Here is a 21,305-nt window from a genome sequence, read left to right as displayed (position 1 = left end):
GGCGTTTGTTTAAAAATGTAAGCAATTTCTCAGACGGAACATCTGAGTAACTCAGAAAAGGTCACTTTCTCCCCCAAATTTAGTTACTTTACCCTCACATTCACATTGTACTCTGTGGAAGTGTTCATTGTTAGTTTCTGCACAGCGGCATTTTAGGCCGTGAGGGCCCCAAAAGTCATGTGCTTGTACACTTTGGCAGCCAACCCAGAACCAAGACCCAACCCAGAAAGTAGGAAACCTTCTCACCTTGGGCTGGGATTTGTCCAGTACCTGCTAGGACACATAGTGTAAGAAAAAGGAGCAGGGCTTTCCTGAAAAAGAAAAAGGAAAAGGAAAAATTACTCTTTTTTGGTCAAATATTTACATTTTTAACATTCAAATTTTTAATTCAGAAATTGGAAGGAAATGGGCCCTTTAATAATGATAATATTGGCCAGTAGTTTAATCTTGTCTGACACTGTGATCCCATTTTGGGGAGTTTCATTATCCAAAGATAATGGAGTGGCTTGCCATTTCCTTCTCATTTTACAGAAGAGGCAAAACCTTAGGCAAACAGGGTCACTTTCACAGCTAATAAGTAACTGAATATGAATTTGAACTCAGGGCCTCCTGAGTTACTTCAGACCTGGTACTCTATCCAGAATGCCACTTAACAGCCCTTATAATAATAGTAATAATAATAGTAGCATTTGTATCCCAAGTTTACAGAGTGCTCTACATATTATTCCACTTGAATCTCATCGTACTTTTGTTACCATTTTTCAGATGAAGAAACTAAGATAGAGAGAAGTATGATTTCTAGAGTCACATATCTAGTAAGTGCCTGAAACAGAATTTGAATTCAGGTCTTCTTGACTGAAGTCCAGCACTCTGGCCACTGAAACATCTAGTGACTTTCATTAACAACAACAACATTAACAAATTAACACCAAACAACTACAAAGCAGGGAGAGAATGACAGTAAGCCAGATGGCTAAACTCGGGATCCATAAAGACCTTGGAAAGTTGGAACAATAGGCCAGAGGCAATGAAATTAAATATAAAAGGCATAAATGTAAAGACATGCACTTTATCTAAAATATTAAGTTAAAACAACAGGATAACTAGACAGAAGTGTATTAATTCTTAATACAAATAAAGACTTGTCAAAAAATTAAAAACCACATAAAAATAATGTCTAAATTAAGGAATCCATTAATCACAATCATGGGCCTAGAAACATAAAAGACTGCAGTGGGGAACTGAGTCCACAAACACTTCTCAAGTATTAACCCTATAATGGTTCAGGTAATCCAAAGGCAAAAATAATAGATAATAATAATAGTTACCAGTTACAATTCACAAACACTTTACAATTATTATCTCATCATTCCTTGGCCTCAAGGAGCTTACATTCTCTCTGGGACAACAATACATATATAAGTATATTTGGTTTGATTAGAACAAGTCTTATGATTTAATTAGTATTAGTTTAGTGATTCCCCAGAAGTATTAGTGATTAGTGTATGACTATTAGGATTACCTAGAGGAAATAGTGACTAGTATATCACTATTAATATTCACTAGAGGAATTAGTGTATCACTGTTAGTATTCCCTAAAGGAATTAGTACTTACTGTATCAGTAATATCTCTTAGAGATATTAGTGATTAGTGTGTCACTATTAGTATTCCCTAGAGGAATTAGTGTATCACTATTAGTATTCTCTCAAGGAATTAGTGAATAGTGTATCACTATTAGTATTCACTAGAGGAATTAGTGATTAGTGTATCACTATTAAAATAGTGATTCCCTAGAGGAATTAATGAATAGTATGTCACTATTAGTATAGTGATTCAAGAGAGGAAACTCCTTATAAAGACTGCTACTTGCTGGGCTATTTATAACCTCAGAAGGTCAGCAAACCAAGGGTCAAATCCAGTCCACTGACTATTTTCATACGGCCCAAGAGTTAAGAATATTTTTTACATATACATGGACCATATGAAAACAGATGGAGGGCTCAGTTTGGTCCATGGGCCAGTTTGTTAATCCTTACCTTAGAGAGTTGCTTAGTAACCAGAGAGCGAGTGATTTGTTTAAGGTCATATAACTGATATGTCAGGGTAGGAATATGAACCAGGTATAAGACACATTCTTTATCCACTGTGCAAAGTTGCTTCTCAAATGCAAATTATAGCAAAAGTAATTGAGATAGATGGAGGGTACTAAAGAAAGGTTGAAGAGAAGGGTCTCTTGTGAAAGATGACACTATCATCTATTGCCATACTGTACTTCAGTCAACCCACCTGGAATATGTTTTCAGTATGGATACATACTTTAATAACACACTCCAAATGAGGCAGACAGGAAGATGAGGGAACACAAAAACCATGTCATATGAAGACCAATTGAAAGAACTGAAGATTCTTAGCTTGGAGAAGATATAGTTATTTTTGAATATTTGAAAGATCATCATGGGAAGAGAGATTAGATCAATCACTAAAATCACTAAAGATCAATCACTAAAAGATGGAGAAAGGCAGAAATTAGAAGAATATAGGAAGGACTTTTTGAACAATTGGAAGGCTGCAAAAATGGAATTCTCCACCATCAGTAGTATTCAAGAAAATGCTAGATTATTACTAGAAAGTATTACTTCTTTCTTCTATGGCCTAGATGACTCCCAAGATACCTTCTAACTAGAGATTTTGTGTTTTTGTGAGTAAACAGTGATTAATGTAAACCAAATGATATGCAAATTTGCATAAATAACTTTAGTGACTATGCAATATGTCTTTTGACTATGGTGATTCCACTTTGTAAAATCATAAAATAATTTAATTGTCATCTTGGTTCTTGCTCAAAAAGCTTCCATGGTTCCATCTGGATTTGGGGGAAAAAAATGCAAGTTCTTCTCTGACACCTTCTTCCAATATTGCATTCTCTATAGTCAAATTTATCTATTTGCACTTCTCCATACAAAACATTAAGGCAGATAGATGGTAGGTATAGTAGCTAGAACACCAGGCCTGGAATCAGTAAGACCTAAATTCAAATTTGATTTCAGACATTTACTAACTGTGGGATCCTTAGTCACTTAACCCTGTTTGCCTCAGTTTCTCATATCTAAAATGATTTGCAGAAGGAAATGGAAAACTACTCCAAGAAAACTCCCAAATGGGTCATGAAAAGTCATTTAACAACAAATACAAAACATTCCATCCCCAGCCTCCAGGCATTTACAGAAGCTGTACTGGACTCCCTTTGTGCTTCTAAGGCCTTATTTCTCATCTCCCCCACCTCTCTCTGTCTCTTTGTTTTTCTCCCTCTTTCTGTCTGTTTCTCTGTGTGCCTCTGTCACTGCCTCTATCTGACTCTCTGTCTTTGTGTCTCTCTGTCTGTCTCTGTTTCTCTTCTTCTCTCTCTCTCTCTCTCTCTCTCTCTCTCTCTCTCTCTCTCTCTCTCTCTCTCTCTCTCATTAAATAGTTAGTCCTTCCCAATTACTCTGTATTTAGTTTTGAGGTATTTTATCTTTTTTGTGTACATTTTATCTCCAAATAAAATAAATGCTCCTCAATGACAGGGAGTTTGAGTTCTTTGTTTTGTAATCCCAACACCTAGCAAAATTCCTACCATGTGTAGATACTCAATAGATGCTTGTTGAATTCTTAGGGGAAAGTCAATGCTTTTTGTACAGATTAGACTTCTGAACTACTCATATTAGAATAATGAGTTTTAGGGTTGGACATTAAGGTTTTTATTTTTAAGTCAGAATTGAGCAGTTTTCTTATTATTAATTAGTTAATGTCTTCACCATCATTTTTTTTTCTATGTCAGTTTATGGAGTCTTCTGATAAGAAAATGCTTCTCTCACAACAGAATTGAATGGAAATCTAATGGGGACTTTGTGGAGAGACGAGAGATGGTCAATCTTAGACAAAATTAGAAAATATCTCTACATTAGCAGGAATAAATCTATAATACTGTGCATTAATAAACTCAGTGTCCCTCTATCATTGAATGATTTTTTAAAAAATTAACTATTAAGGGTTTACTATGTGATAAGCAATATGAAAAGTGCTGGAAATGCAAATGCCAAGTGAGGTGATACTAGGGGTAACTGCCCTCAAGGAGAATATATTTTAGTAGCCAAAAACAGCACACAAAGAGAAGTGATTAAGGGAAGCTGGTTTGGTTTAGAAAGTCCCAAGGACACTGATTGAAACAGTATGATAATGTTGATTTGATTAGTTTTTATGTCAAAAATTAGGGGGAGGGAGACAGGGAATGAGTGACAATGATAGAATGGAAAATACCCAGTGAGGATAAGAATGGATGTCTCACATCTGAGCTAGGACTGAGATCTCTCTTGAAATAGACTGGAACTTGAAGCATTTTTATTCTTATAAGGAGATAACTAACTCACCCTAACAAAAAATGGATTCGTTTGCAAATATCGCCAACCATTTTACTAAAACAATGGATCAATTCATAGCATTAATTGAGCCCCTGGTATGTTGGGGAAAAAATTCTTGGTACATTTCCTACTCTCTATCTCATTTATATCAGTAGCATATTTTTCACCTTGATTGTGATCTTTGTAATCCTGGGGGATTTCACATACTTTCAGGGATACACATGTTAAAAACTTATTTTCATAATAATATTAATGTTATTTATCTACTGAAAAACTTCTTTTTTCTAACTACATAAGTGTAAAGCCAGATTTTCTTCACATACTCCAACCAAAACAACATATTGCAACAATTGAATGCAGAAACAAATAGGAGAAACCACTGCCTTCTATTATACCAAACATTAAAAAATTTACAAAACTATGGAAAATAATGCTATTTTTCTCACTGAATGTTTTATTTAGGAAAACACTTATTTTTCATAAAAATATATTACTTATATAATATGAAATGAGTTTATTACTGTTATTTTTAAACAAATGGATAAACAGAATGAAATTATCAGTTTTAATTAAGAAATATCATAAAACATAAAATAAAATCATAAATAAAACATTTGTAAATTCTCAATAATTTTTAAGAGTTATAAGGGGGTCCTAAGATCAAAAGTTTGAGAATTCTTCCTCCAGAGAAAGGGACAAATAAAAAGGTGAAAATAATTTCAAAGGCTGAGAAATTGCATTAATGCAAATAAACAAACTTTTATTAAACACCTACAGTGAGTGAAACACAGAATTGTCTCCTCAGGATACAAAGACAAAAACTGAGTTCCAAGGAATTTTCATTCTACTTAGAAGGTGAAGTGAGAATGCAACACCTATCTGAATAAGAAAATAAATTCAGAACAATATTTAAAGGGATATACGTGATAACTTAAGGAAGGGCAGGAAAAAAGATGGAAAGAGCTTCCAAAGATCACACAGATCACAACTCATCTAACTTAGCAAAGCAGTCATGGGAATTCACCTGAGGTGATATGGACTTTTCCAGGGCCTTCTAGTTATTAATGTATCAGGAGCAGGATCTGAATTTCATGCCAAAACCAACATTCTTACTGACCCTCTGATATTCTCCCTTTTTATCATAGTGTTGACCTCTTTAAAATGTCTGACTTAGTGGGATAAGACTAGATAAATCAAGGAGTAAGCACAATTCTTATTCATTTTGAGAGTGACTCATTCATTAGTTAGGCAATCAAGGTACAGTTGCCAAAATAAAAACATTTTGGACCAGGGCCCTATTATAAGTCATAATTGTGATACTGGGCTTAATGATGAGTTTCAAAACCTCAAGACTTGAGCCATCTAGACATCCCACAATTCAAATACTGGTCAACCTTGAATTGTTTTCATGAAAACAACAGCAAAATTATAACATGGAGTTTAATAAGACTTTTAATATAAAAGAAAACCACAAACATGAAACCCATTTAGATTATTCTTTATCTAGAGATGTGACATATTTCATAGTTTTAATCACTGTCTTTGTATGCAATATGGATTATTTTATGATATATTCATCTAATGTATCCTTATATCATCGCTGTTGAGTCATTTCAGTCATATTTGACTTTTTAATGATCCCATTTGAGGTTTTCTTGGCAAAGATACTAAAGTGGTTTGTCATTTCCTTTTCCAGTTCATTTTCCAGGGGAAGAAACTGAAGCAAACAGGATTAAGTGACTTGCCCAGGATCACACAGCTAGAAAGTGTCTGTTGCCAGATTTGAATTTAGGAAGATGAGGCTTCCTGATTCCAGGCCTTGTACTCTATCCACTATGGCACCATCTAGCTGTTCCTTCTTATATAATAGTATACTCCAAATTATAAATAAAAAGTGTTTGACTTTTTTTTTCCTTTTCTTTTCTACTATCCTAAGGAAAGCTGTATGTAGCTTTCAGCATCTAGAGTTATGATGTGAATATTCGGTACCCATTTGTTTGGGATCTATTTGTTTGGGATGATCTTTGGCTAATCTAGAATGAATCCTATAGTACTTATCCTAGCTAGACTGGTGAATCCCAGTATGGCCCTGAGTCTTAAGTGTTAGCCAACTGTCTTCTTCCTTCTCTGTATTTTCATGCATTAAAATGGTACTATAGATCACCCAGACTGGCAAGAAGCCCAGCATTACCATCACCAGGGGATAACTCATCGGAATCATGCTGCCTTAGCAGAATATGAGAAGGGGAGAGAAATAGCACCTGCCCCAGGTACCTCTGGCCTAGGCTGGAACCTTAATCACTTGTATGAGTTGACAGATGAGAAAAGTCAACTCACTAAACATCCATCTGCGTACATGAGGGCAAAAAAACACCTGCCAAATGCATTTGATGGGCTCAGCACCTCCCCCACCAATGACCTCAGGAAAAAAATGAGCTTGCCCTAGACATACTGACAAGTTCATTCATGGTTCCAGGCAAGAAAACCTAAACTTGTCAAATATCTTTTTCTCTTGCCTTATCCAGGTGATCCCAGGAGATTATGACAAATCTGTTAGGCTATACCTTATGTAAGTGTACTTCTGTACCAAACTCCATGACTAATGGAGGGGAATAGACATATGGCTGACGTACACTTTCTTTCCCTCTCTTCCTTTGGCTGATGTCAAGTAGTCAAATTTAACCAATGGGGAAAAAAATTTAAGCAAGAGGCCAAAGACAGATGCTATACTGAATTCTGTACAAGGAATCCTTATCTACCTCACATGTTTCTGGAATATTGGAGAAAGAACTCAGAACTAGGAATCAGTATACTTGGTTCACGTCCCAACAATGGTGTTGAGAAGACACCTCTTCCTGAATTCAAATCTAGCCTCAGACATTTGATGGATATGTAGCCCTGGTCAAGTCCCTTAATTCTTTGCCTCATCTGTAAAATGATCTGGAGAAGAAAATGGCACATAGCACTCCAGTATCTTTAACAAAAACAAAAAACAAAAAACCCCACCAAAGTAGAGTTATAAAGAGTCAGACAGCATTAACAATGACTGAACACGATAATTGTTTGTTGACTAACATATAACTTGCTGAGGCTCCCCAATGCAGCCCAGCACCTTCTCAGCAACTTAGAGAAAAGTCTCTGAAGTACTCAGAGATTAAGTGACTTGTAGTACTTGTATACACACACACACACACACACACACACACACACACACTCATACATATACAGAGAAATGTATCATGTATATATACATATGTGTATATGCAAATACATATATGTACATAATAAAACCAATCAGTAAATAAGTTATAGAACTATAGAATGCAAACAGATTTATGCCACCTCTTCCAAAGTTCATTGGTACAGGACTCTACTTATTGGTAGAGATGAATGCCTGGACCTGAGTGAGAGGTTGGGTGGAGTTAATGAGAGACAAGTTGTTCAGATCTTGGGAGTCCTTTTTTGGGACTCTCCAAAGAAAGTTCCTGTAAAATACCTCTTCAAAAGAGCTCAAGATGGGTCCCAATGGGGACTCATCCACCTTCAAGTTTTCTTCAATCAGAGTTGCTTCAGGTATTTTAGGTTTTCATGTCTTCCAACTTCAAGAGACAAGATGGGAGACCAATCATACTTTAGGTAGCTGAAGGAAAATCCCTGGGAAGTTTTGAAAGGCACTGCCTATGTCCATCATGTCTCCAATCCCTTTGGTCTGCAGGACTCAGGTTGAGCTGAATGTCTTCACTCTGTCTTACCTGATAACTATTCTCCTATGTATACTTTCTTGGATTTCTACTTTGCTATGATTTGGATAAATAGATTTCTTTGCTATTTGCCACATGTGGAACTGGAATTAGGTAGGGAAATCTGAGATGTAGAGTTTGAGGTGGTCCTTCCACCAAAATGACAAAATGTTAGCTCAAACTCTATCATATCTTCTCAATAAGCAATATTTAAGAGAGCAGCCTTTTTCCTTTTGCAGAGAGCAGTGATAGCCTCTGACCCTAACCTTCTGCTTTCCCTCCTGATAGGAATGAGTATCTTCCTTGGAAAAAGGTGGAGAGAAAAGGCTTAAAATTTCTATTGTGTCTCCTTTGGAGCCCCTCCCCCACACACAGATAGTATAGCTTAAATAGATTGAGAGCTAGCCTTAGAACTAGGAAGACTAGTATCACTGATACATATTGGCTTTTGGGAACATGGGCAAATAACAACCTTTCAGTGTCTGAAAAAATCTTTAAGATTATATGTTACAAGAAAGTGATCCATTTTGAAAGGGATTTTCTTCACTCAGGAATTCATTATATTCATTATTCAGAGTCCCAAACCCCAAATGTACACCTAGGAGTTATTTCATCATGTGCATATGCATCCCTTGCAGCTTTCAATCTTATTATCCTAATGCTCTCCAAGGTATCCATTCCCACTAAAGCCCTAAAATTCTGCATTTATAGAATGACTGTTAATTCTTTGCTGTTAATGGAAAATGACAAAGTTGCAAGCAGAAATTGATCACCACAGAGACAGGAAACATGATGTGACACAATAATGGAATCTGTGAAAAATTTTGAGCTTTACTGTACATTATTTCCATTAAACTATGTCATATAACCTCAGATTAATCACTTTGAACCTTTTGCTCATGTATTTAATTTCCTGTAACAAAGTGTCTAACTGCAGAACTCAGAAGGAATTTTTTTCCCCCTTAACTTCTCAATGAGGCTAGGAAAACAACTTATTTCTTATCATGTTTCTGGGGGATCTAGAATCCCAAAGTGACCTAAACCAAGTAAAAAGTTAACACAGAACCTAAAAGAAATCAGACCCGCTGAAAAGAGTTGCTTAGAGAATAAGGGAAATTTTAATAAAAATAAAGAATATGGCCTACAGCACTGATTTTGAGAGACAAGTAACTAAGAGACAAGACAGAGCCCAGATTGCTTCAGCCTCTTGAGTGGGTGTTTACAAAGCAACAGGCTACCAGGTAATTGATGTGATGGTCCCTAACATTCTAAACTTTGGAATTTCCTTCAAAACCAAACCTGGCAATCCCACAAGCCTTATTGTAGTGGGAAGCAAGATAAGGTTGGTTCTTTCAATATATATCCTGGAGAACTGGGTCCTGGAATAACAATTCCAAGTTTGATAACATTCACAGTAATGCATCAGATAAAAATAAGAGGATTGTGGGGGACTAGAGACCTCAGACCATATTTAGGACCCCAGACTAGAAACAGAAGGCCTCTAACTTCTCACTCTTATTTTATAGACAAGGAAACTAAGGCCTAGAAAGGTTTTCTATTATATGTAAGAATGTTTAGGTTTTTTTCCTCTTTCTTTTTTTTTAATAGAATCAAGTGAAATCAAGTGATTGGTTGTTGAGTCATATCTGACCCAATAATTTTTATTTCAGGAGCAGCTTCTTGGACAGCATCCAGACCTTTTCACTTTTCTCTCCACTAGTTTGACCCAAGGAACCCCCAGATTTTCTAACTGAAAATGCTGCCCATGGGACCCTATGCTTCTTTTTTTCTGCTTCAAGTTATTGATGGTGGGGCAGCGAGGTGGCACAATAGATAGAGCACCAGCCCTGAAGTCAGGAGGACCTGAGTTCAAATCTGCAATCAGGCAATTAACACTTCCTAGCTATGGGACCTGGTGGAGTCACTTAACCCCAATTGCCCCAGCAAAAATAAATAAATAAAGTCAAGTTATTGATAATGACAATGTTCATTGCTTTTATTTATTCTGAGGGAAACTATGAAATTTAGCATTTTGTGTGCATTTAAGAAAGGGAATGACCTTCTTTTAAAGCAATTTACCCAGTTTCCACTTAACCTCCTCTGTAAAAGGGAAGATAAGATGACTTCTGAGATCCAACTAGTCCAATTTTCTTATTTTATAGATTAAGAAACTGAGACCTAGAAATGTGTATTTTTTCTCTTTCTTTTTTCTTCTTTTAATTGAATAGAGTGAAATCAAGTGATTGGTCATTCAGTCATATCTGACTCTTCATGACCCTATTTGGGGTTTTCTTGGCAAAGATACTGGAGTGGTTTGACATTTTATTCTTCAGTTTCACAGATGTGGACACTGAAGCAAAAAAAGTCAAGTGACTGACTCAGGATCACACATATAGGAAAGGTCTGAAGCTGGATTTGAATTCAGGAAGAATTCTTTCTGACTCCAGTCATTCTATACATTACCTCGCTACTCCAGTCAAGTTATTAGAATGAACTAATCTAAAAAACAAATGTGTAAGGTAACAGGGTCTGTTGGAAAGAACTCTTGACTTAGAAGTTAGAAGACATGGATTCAAATCTTGCTCTTGACACTTATTAGAGATGTAATTATTGGTACATCATTTCATTTCTCTGACTTTTATTTCTCATCTTGAAAATGGGAATAATAACATTTGGACTATCAATCTCGGGGGTTGCTGGAAGGAAAAAGTTAACCTTTAAAGGGCCATGTATAAATGTGCCTATTGTAGATATCACTCAAAGCAATTGCAGTTCTCATAATAACCTAAAAATGTGCTATCTGAGAAATACCTCTGGTTCTGAAGTCAAGGGAGCTGAGTTCAAATCCCAATTCTTACTCACTAAGTGACTTTATTCAAGACAGTTTTCTTGCATGGAAAAGGTGGGAAGATTAGTCTACATGTCCTCTGAGGTCCCTTGTGGCTCAACAGCTCTAATCCTAATGAATTTTCATGCCAAAATATTTGATGACCACAATCTAAGTTTTCCTCTTTACCACCTGTGGCAGACCCAGAGATATAGGAGCTGCAGAGGTCTTTATACATCATCCCTAACCTCTTAATTTAGCCCATAAGGAAACTGAGGCCCAGAAAGAGGTCATTTGCATAAGATTACATCACTAGGAAAAGGCAGAACTAAAACTCATAGTCAGGTCTTCTGAATCAATCTAGTATTGATAGAGTTTGGAAAAGATCTTGCAGGCCATTCAATCTGACTCCCTTAGTTTACAAATGAGGGAACTGAGACCCAGACTGAGTAAATAATTTAGGATAATGGATTAAAAACTGAAAGGGACCTTGGAGGCCATCTATTGGACCCCCTTTTAGTATCTGAGGTTCAGGAAATTGAAGTGACTAGGGATCATCAATATATAGATGAAAAGCTAAAAGAGTCAGGGATCAAAGGGCCATCTAGGCTTATCCCATTTTGCAGATGAGGAAACAGGCCTACAAAGGTATATGTGTTCTTTCTATTAAATGATAACTTTCTGTTTTTTTCTTCCTTTTATTGCTTTTTTCACTTGAAATAATAATTATTTTTTTCTTTATCCTCTGACAATAGAAGGGGCAATTATGCCTGGATCAGGAAGATTCATCTTCCTCAGTTCAAATCTGTTCTCAGATACTAACTGTGTGGACAAGTCACTTAATTCTATTTGCCTCAGTTCCTCTTCTATAAAATAAGCTGACAAAGGAAATGACAACCTAGTCCAGTAACTTTACCAAGAAGACCACCAATGGAGTCCCGAAGAGTTGGACGTGATTGAAAAAACGATTGAACAACTGATAACAGAAGTCAGACTCATGAAAATGAGGTTATCCTCTCCCTTCTTTTAGTTAGATGCTTGAGCAAGAAAAGGCTTCTAAATATACATTTATTTTGAATCCTGTGCCTTCAGGTAAGTCCTAAATCTTACTATAAATAAAACCTCCTCTTATTCTATTTCTCCCATACCAGAGCAGAATCCTACATTTAAATAAATAACTATATTTCCTCTTGTACTGTTTTGCTGTAAACATATATTTAGACTACCAAGACCACAAAGTCATTTTAAGAAATAGAAATGGGTGTCAGCTAGGAAATGGATCCTGTCTTCGAAACAAAACGTTCTATCTTTTGTCATCGATACCCTTTAATTAACAGGAGACTGAGCCGAGTAGACTCTCCCTCATGGTATCCCATTGGTTTAGTAAGTTGAAGACTTCAGAGCAGTGACATACAGTGGAAAAAACATTAATCCTAGAAGCACAGGTTGTTGTTTTTCAGTCTTTTCAGTCATACTCAATTCTTAGTAACCCCATTTGTAGTTTTCTTAACAAAGATACTGGAGTGGTTTGCCATTCTTTTTTTATTTTTCCTGTTATTTTACAGTTGGGGAAACAGGGGCAAACAGAGTTTAAGCATAGCGATGAAATGTCTGATTCTTGGCGCTCCATCCACTGTACCACCTAGCTGCTCCCAAGTCATAGGATCTCTGGCACTTAGTAACCCTGTGACCTTGAACAAGTGATAATAACAACAATAACTAACATTTATATAGTGCATACTGTGTGCCAGACAGTATTATGCTTTTTATGGCTGCAATTTGAGAGTTTAGACTAAATCCTTTCTAGTTTAAGATCTAAGGTTCCCTTAAGACTTTTTAGCTGTACTGTTTCCCTTTTGCTAATTTTACAGACTTCCACACTTGGGAGATAATTGAAAAGCAGTCACAGAAAATATAATATGACTTTAAAAGGGGGATCTCGAAATCAGTTGCCTCCAAATGATTTCTGGATTCCTGGGTTCAGGTTTGGGATGAAAGGAAGCTTGTCTGCCTCCTCCCAAGGACATCATACAAAAGCACCAAGGTAAATGAAAACTCCATAGTTTTCAGGAAGGAGCCTGGTTTGCCTTTAGCATCAACTGTTTCTCCTAAGCTTCTCCAGGGTGTTTCCAGCTTCTAGCCCTTTGGGTTTGACTTTCCATCTAACTTCCATTTCTTCAAGGAAACTGACTTTCCTTCCCATGTTTAATTCTCAGGTTAAAGTTAATTAACCAGGGCAAAAACTGGTGGGTGGGGAGGATTGTTAATATTATATAACAATCACTTATCCTGTCTCTCTAGTGCTATTTACTGCTCATTCTTTCTTGTGCTTTGTAACATGAAAATGAGTTTGAGAGTTTATGTTTTTTTTTCCCCCCCTCTCCTTCAGCTGAAGCAGAATGGGTCTCTTCATAAATTATGCAAATAAATCACTGTACTTCCCAAAACCTGGACTTCCTCCCCATAGAATTTCCCAGTAAAGTTTCTCCCTACTTTGTAAAGTATTGTAATTTTGCTCCGATGTTCTCCTTTCAAATCATTTTGTCTCTCCTCCTCCTTGTCCCTCCCCCCAATCATCTGGACCCAATTTACAAACCCCAAACTGCCCAGGAATTTATGCAAGGCCTTTTCTCTGAGAGTCTGGAAGGGGAGTGAATACCAGACAAGAAGAGACCAGGAGCAGAAGGAATGGCTTTAATCCGTGAAGTTGCTCACATCTAAGAAAGCAATATTAAGCAGCAAGTAGCTTCAGGGTGCCCAAGGAGGTAAGGGGTAGTGAGGGGGAAGAAAAGAAGAGGAGAAGATGAGAGGAAGCCAGGGGAAGGAGAGAAGGAGAAATTGAAAGAGAAAAGGGAAAAGAAAATAAAAGAAAGAAGAGGGGAAAGAGGAGGAGTCTAGGCTGCTTAAATAACTGCAATATAATTCAAAGGTGGTAGAGTGGACAGAGTATTGAGCATGGAATCAGGAAAACTTATCTTCATAAGCTCAAATCTAGCCTCAGACATTTCCTATCTCACATTAAATGACACTGTCATTTAATCCTTTTTGCCTCAGTTTCCTCATCTGTAAAATTAACTGAAGAAATTCTTAATCTTTGCTAATTCCAGTATCTTTGCCAAGAAATGAAGTTATTAAGAGCCAGACATGACTGAAAAAAAAATGGCCAAACAACAAAATTCAAAGATACTGGGGAAATGAAAAGGTCAAACAAACTTCCCTTTATACCCAGAAAAACTCCTCTGGGTCTGCCCTAATTTCGGGGCAAGCATGAAAGAGGAGGGTCCTTGGCCATTTTCTTGAGCCCTTCTGCAGCTTCCATAGATGCCCAAGTACAGATGGAATAGCCAAAGAGCTGGAAAAACATCCATTCTATCATCAGAAGGGTCAGGTACATAGAAGCTAACCAGAGTCTTAAGAAAATGGAGTACAGGATTCATATGCATATTTGGCCCTGCCCCCATTCCATATTTCACAAGTTTCTAAACTTGAGTATTACTTCAAGCCAATAGGCTTATTTGTGATCTGTAAAATGGGGATAATAGTCATCTTGCAGGATTCTAGTAAGAATCAAATGATATATAGATATAGATATAGACATAGATAGAGATGTAGATATAGATATATGTATGTACACACACACACATACATATAAAGTGCTGTACAAACTTTAAATTATGTCATCAATCTAGACCTAGAAAAGGCATCAGAAATCATCTAGTATGACCCCTAATTTTAAAGAGGAAGAAACTGAGGCCCAGAAAAGTGAATGGAACTATTCGTTTCAATTCAGTAATACTATCTTTATTGCACATATTTAATCCATATTAAATTGCTTGCTGTCTTGGAGAAGGGAGAGGTAAGAGAGGGACAGAGAAAAATCTGGAACACAAAATCTTACAAAATTCAATGTTGAAATCTATCTTTTTGTGAATTTGGAAAAAATAAGATATTATTGAGGTGTGTGGGGGAAGATGCTGTTATTTAAGGGAAAAAAACTATATTAAGTTGTTACTAGATAGCAGGTACTATGAAGGAAGAGACAGAAAAAACATTTTTCATGTGACAGGTTCTGTGTCAAGAAAAGCTTTACAAATATTATCTCATTTGATACTCACAACAACCCTAGGAGTTATTATTATACTCATTTTATGGTTGAGGAAACTGAGGCAGACAGAGGTTAAGTGGCTTGCCCAGGGTCACACAGCTAATAAATGACTGAACTCTGGTGTAGGCCCAAGAATCTATCCATTAGACCACTTAGCTTCCTCGAGCCAAGGTAGAGGCTAGAGTTCTAGAAACATAACTAGAAACTCCCAGTCTTGAGGTTTTGCAAAGGTGACTATTGAAAACTATCTTTGCATGTGTTTTGGAAATAAACAGCTATTATATAAAACAACAACAACAACAAAACTCTCTGTCTTCAAGAAATCCTCCACGGAGCAATACCTGAAAAGGCTATCTTTGATATAGACTATGTCCTGATCACTTCCAGCTGGAAGTTGTCAAATCTGACTACACACTAATAGGCAGCCCATATCTTAAACAACCATTTTTCGAGGAAATTAATTCCTGAAAGTAGTTGTTCTTCCTCCCCTAAATCCCATGACCCCATAAACCACTCATTTCCATGTCCATTTTTCTTTCTTCACTTTTTCCCCATCAAAGACTTGACTGAATCAGGCTGTGGGAGGGAGAAAAATAAAATCTTTCTCTCCCAAAGGTTTTGTAATTAGGAACAAATTTGAAGAATAAATATAAGAAATCTAATATTATAAAGTATAAGAAATCTAAGAAAGGGAAGGTTATAGATCCCCACCACCACCCTCCACTCCAGTCCATTTTATTCCACACCAGGGGTGAAGAACAAGTTTGCACAAAGCTACGCTGCTCTCATGAGAGAGCGACATTTTTAAATTTACTCATAACCTTCAACCTCGGTTCTGACAGCTTCGTAACCCCTGGAGAGTCAGCTAGACTAGCATGGACTAGTCTGCCCCCATCCCTTCCGGTTAAACTAAGGCAGGGGCTACGTCTTTGTTGCTACGGCCCATCACAGTATTCAGGATCCCCTCTCTACTTCCAAGTTAGAGACAAACTGATTTGCAACACTCAGAATGCAGAAGAAACCCCTTTCAGAGGAGAACTTAGAAGTATCCGATCTACCCACTCTCCTTTGCGTCCAAGGAGGTTTGAATATGGGGCGAGAGGCAGCAAACACTCAAAAAAAAAAAAAAAAAAAAAAAGCCAACCCGGGGGAGCCACACTAATTCAGCTCCATCAGGCCCCTTCAATTTTCACCGGGCACAGAGCTCCGCCCTCCTTCCTCCCTTCCCCCCTACCCCGCCCCGCTTCTCCCGCTCCCAAGTCCCAAATGACAGCGTAAGCGCAAGAACTGAGCAAGTTGGTGGTGACGGAAGGTGAGTCCCCTTTGCCCCAGTCTGTAAAAGCAGATGCTAGATGACACCTTAAACTCCAAAGCAGCGTGATTCAGACTTTCTCAGGGTCCTCGTTCCCTTCCTCCTCAGTCCCTTTCTACAAAGGATTTGGAAACCCGGGCCCCGAAATTGGCCGTTCAGTTAATCCAAAGAGCGAGACAGAAGCACAAAGCAGCAGGCAGACGCACGGAGGAGAAAGGGGTAGGGAGGGAGTAGAGAGATAAGAAAGAAGATAGGAATGAACGAGAAGAAGGGAAGAAGGGAGGGAGGGGAAGAGGGAGGGAGGGGGAGAGAGAGAGAGAGAGAGAGAGAGAGAGAGAGAGAGAGAGAGAGAGAGAGAGAGAGAGAGAGAGAGAGAGAGAGAGAGAGAGAGAGAGAGAGAGAGAGAGAGAGAGAGAGAGAGAGAGAGAGAGAGAGAGAGAGATGAAAAATTTCCGAGGAAGAGTATAAAAAAGGAAGAGAAGACCGGAGAAAGGAAAATAAAAGGAAGAGAAGGGACTGAGGAAAGAGAAGAGAGAAAGAGGAGAGGAATAAGGGAAGGGAGAGAGCGCAAGAAGGAGGGGAGATTGGGGCGGGGGGGAAGAGCAAGAAGAGGGAAGTAGGCAAGCTCACAGGAGCCTGGAACATCTCTCTGAAGGGGACCAGAAGCAGTTCCCTTTTCCTCCGGCTCAAATGATGATTTTACCATAAACTGCCTGAGATAGCCTCTGGCAGGGCACTCGTTTTCAAACATGCTATTTTACAAATTAAAAAGACAAGGTGAACGCCACAGCTGCCCTCCGGCTCCCACGCCAAGAAGCGACTGGGAACCGGAGCGCAGACCGCCTCCAGGCGCACAGCGAGAGCTCTGCCGCGCGGCTGGGTGCCTGCTGGCTTGCCCTCCTGCCCTCCTGCCCCACGCCTCCCGGGGCGGGCGTAGCTACTTACGTGACGGTGATCACCGTGGAGAAGACCTTTCCACGCCTTGTCCTGTGGGCTCCTAAATGCATTTGTCTGCATCTGTCCAAGCAGCGAAGTGCTAACCGAAAACAGAAGCCAACTCCACAGTGCTGGAGATGCAGGTACTGTCCATGAAAGGAGGGGGCGGGGGAGGGGGGGAAGAATCACAAGAAAAAATAAGGATGCTTGGAACAAACCAAAACAAACTTTATAACAGCTAGCCGAGGGAAAAACGGACCCCCCCTGTCGGAGCAAAAGAGGGAGCAGGGAAAGCTTCACGCTGGTTGACAGCCCCGGGGAAATGGGTGTCCCCAGGGCCGGTGGCTAAGGGAGCAGAGGGCGAGCTCACTGTCCCGGCAGAGGGAAAGCAGCCGGCAGCATCAATAGCGAGCGCCGCACGCCACCAAGCAAGCCCTGGAGTTCACTTGCGGTTCAAAGGCGACTCCGCGACTCCAGAGGAGCTCTCTGCGCTGGGCTGAGGAGGAGGGAAGAGGGGAGGGAAGGAGCCTGGGGGTGGGGGAAGTCCTTGGATCTGGGGAAGGAACCAGCGCACATACATACACACACATACGCCACCCCGGCAATCAAGTCGGTGGAAGGGGGCCGGTGGCAACTGCGAGGAGGAGGCTTTCAGCGCCGAGTGCCGCCCCGGCCGGCTGCTTCTCTTTGGGGAGGAGAGCCGCCAACTCCGCGGAGCAAATCCGGCCGGTGTTAAATTTCACCGCTCGCGGACTGGCAATGACATCACCAAACACAGAGCACACCTCCCCCTCACCCCCCTTCCCTTCCACCCGTCAACCTTCTCCACCCCCACCGCAGAGCAAAGCGCAGCCCCCGAGCCGGCGCGGACGGACGCCGCTTTGGGGGCTGCCCTGTCTGCGCCTGCCCCGGCGGGCTGGAGCTGCGCCGCTCTCGCCAAAGCCCGCTAGGCTGCACTGGCAGGGGAGTGAGCTGCTCGGGACCCATCTGCTTCCTTCCTTTTCCTTCCGTCCTCCTGAATATCAGGCATTTAGGGCCGTTAGGGGACTCCCCTTTGAACAAACCAGGAAACTGAGGCCGAGAGAAGCCATTTGCCTAAAACCACCCCCATCCAATCCAGCGTAATAAGCATTTATTAAGCACCTACTGCATGCAATGATCTGGACCAAGAGTTGGGAATTCAATGGCAAAAGAGAAAACAATTCTGCCTCCAAAGCGAGTTTATGATGGGACGGGTAACCAGGGATACAACATTGAAACATATATAATCACACCAGTATGTTCCGGTACTGGCACATAATATGTGATACATAATACATAGTACATAATACGTCCCGGCAGAAGAATTCAACCCGATTTAACAAACATTTAGGAAATGTTTACTATGTGGTATAACGGATTAGGAGCTTTCCTGGGAGCCAGAAAGTTCTGGATTCAAGATCCCCATCTGACATATAATAGCTGTGTGATTCTGGTCAAGTCACTTAATCCATCTATGGTTCTAAGTGTCAGAAAAAGTATGGATCTGCATTGTTAAAAGAAGTAGCTTCTTTTATGAGTCTAATCCCTATCCTTATGTGAGAGGTAATTTGCTTTAAAACCTGGGGGAAAGAACGAAAAAAAAAAAAAAAAAAACTAACTCTAGTTTGAATAAAATCATCAGAATCCCTTTTAAATCAAATACTTAAAAAAAAAAAAAAAAGCAAACAATATATTCCTGATGCCTCTTCAACTACCGGCTACCACACATTTTTTCATTGTTTGTTTCTCCTTAAATTTGGGAACACTAATGGCCCCTCAATATAATTAGACATTTTACAACAATTTCTCCATTTTTCCTTACACATGCACTTATCACAATAGGTCACAAGACTGAAGATTTCTCTTTGCTGGGAAGATGGGAAGCATTGTACTCTTTGCCCACTTTCCATTTTCTTTTTACTTCTTTTTAATTCTAAAATATCCCTCATTCAGTTTATGTTTTCCATTCCTTTCCTTGTCAACAATCTTTTAGTGGCAAGAACATTGAATTTTGGGTCAGTCAATTTGGTGAAAGATTTTAAATCTAATTACTTGGTTTCAAATTCTTGCTCTGCTGTTTATTGCTGTGTGACTTTTGCTAAATTATTTCATCTCTCTAGGTTTCCTCATCTACAAAAGGAAAAGGCTGGTACTGGATGAAAGCGCCAATGTGGGAGACAACAGGATATGCTTCTAGGAGAAGTCATCTTGTGTTCTCCTACCCTGTGTTTGGGAACAGACTCTTTTCACTGGCTGCACAGCCAGAGCTAACTGCATCTTTAAAATGGCCAGACTGGGAAAGTCTCAATTTCTGCCAGCATCCAGGATATAAAACTCTTGTTCACATGATGTTTAGGTTGTCACACTGAGTTGCATTTGGAGAAGGGATTATCCTTTCTCTTTCCTCTTAGGCCCTATGGAATCTAGAATCAGGTTAGAAGTTTTGGTTTATTTCATATGTTCTTTTCACTTCTGGAGTTCAAGCTATGGAGACTTTGGAGTTAGGATTTCTGGACAGATGTTGCTATTGCTCCCTCTGGGAAGCCCAGAGAAGCCAGGGTTCTGGGAATTCAAATCCAGAGGGGCTTTGGAACTTGGTGGGACCATACTATGTAGTGTTTGAATTGAGCTAACAGCTTTGTCCCTCTCCCCAGAGCCTGAGATGAGGCAAGGGAAAGTCTGTGCTCCCTAAGTGTTGGGAGGGAATATTTGTTCTTGATATATCTTTAAAGTAAACATTCCTTTGTAAAAAGCTAATCTTATTGTTGAGTGGTTAAATGGAACTGGGATGTAAGGGCCCCCTAAAATTTGGGACCGAGTAGCCCTGGGCATTTAAGTTAGTGACAGAGAGACCAAACACCCTCAAACCCTTTAAGTATACTTGAGAACAATGAGGAAGGGATCAAATATAAAAGGCTTGGGCTACATGAGGGTGTCAGAGTAGTTGCTATTATACACATATTAATTTTCTACTATGTGCAAAATACTAAAGATACAAAGATGAAGAGTAACAAAATCTGATTATTCAAAAAGCTTACAACATATAAGAAAGGCATATAAATGAAAGAATGAAACATTACATGTGAATATTGTGTTTTGAAAACAGTAATTAATTTAAAAGTAATAAATATCCATACCATACCTTTGTCTAGTAACATTATTATTAGTTCAGGACTTGAAAAATCATAGTCACAGAGGAACTAAAAAAACAAGAGTTTTTTTGTTTTGTTTTGTTTTGATTCTTGGATCCACCAGAAGCTCAAGCAATTTGACTCAAAGGATGTAGTTCAACCCAGAACACATTTATTAAGCACCTTTTGTGTAATGTCTAGTATATTAAACCAGAGGAAGAGACAAATTTTGGGTGAAATACGGGATCTTCCCCCACCTTCATAGCATTTGTAATCTTTTTTTTTTTTTAATAGAGAGAATTATGTTTCAATTTGCACTCAGAATTCATCAGTTCTCTCTCTCTAGAGGTAGATGGCATTTTTTATTATTAGTCCTTTAAAATAATTTTAGATTATTATTCATAGTAGCTAAGTCTTTCATACTTGGTTTTATCATTACAATATTGTTTATTACTAGATATAATGAACTATTGATTCTGCTCAATTCACTTTCTTCCAGTCCATATAGGTCTTTTCAAAAATTTTTCTGAAACCATTTCCCTAAGTATTTCTTGTAGCACAATATTATGTCATAATCATATATCACAACTTCTTTAATCACTTCCCTAGTTAACGGCCATCCTTTCAATTTCCAATTCTTTGCTACCAGGAAAAGAATTCGTATAAATGCTTTTGTACATACAATTACTTTGATCTTTATCTTAAAGTTGTGCTCTATTCACCTGGGGGTGAGAAATCACTGTCCTGAGCTTCAGACTTTTTCATGTTACTATTTTCAGAGCTAGTACTGGGATTCCGCAGGGTTTTGGTGCTTCCAAGGTAGTGTTATCTAAGA

General features: G+C 38.8%; 1 protein-coding gene across 2 annotated transcripts in view; it reads right to left on the bottom strand.

The window, feature by feature from the left end:
• COL24A1 (collagen type XXIV alpha 1 chain) overlaps window positions 1-18,071 on the bottom strand; it is a 345,626-nt gene extending 327,555 nt beyond the window's left edge. The window contains exons 1-3 of one of the 2 annotated variants that reach the window (XM_074266340.1): window positions 17,897-18,071; window positions 17,328-17,464; window positions 247-311 (exon numbers count right to left, since the gene is read on the bottom strand). In XM_074266340.1, the coding sequence (XP_074122441.1) occupies window positions 247-311; window positions 17,328-17,464; window positions 17,897-17,908 (214 nt within the window). In that variant the 5' untranslated portion in view covers window positions 17,909-18,071. Of the gene's footprint in view, window positions 1-246; window positions 312-17,327; window positions 17,465-17,896 lie in introns of those variants that run through there. The other variant, XM_074266341.1, reaches the window with a different exon arrangement.
• Between the last annotated feature and the right edge of the window lie 3,234 nt (window positions 18,072-21,305).

This window comes from Sminthopsis crassicaudata, chromosome 4 (genome assembly GCF_048593235.1).
Source record: "Sminthopsis crassicaudata isolate SCR6 chromosome 4, ASM4859323v1, whole genome shotgun sequence".
NCBI classification, from domain to species: Eukaryota; Metazoa; Chordata; class Mammalia; order Dasyuromorphia; family Dasyuridae; genus Sminthopsis; species Sminthopsis crassicaudata.
Note: the sequence above shows the minus strand (reverse complement) of the source record. Positions and strands in the feature narration are given on the sequence as shown.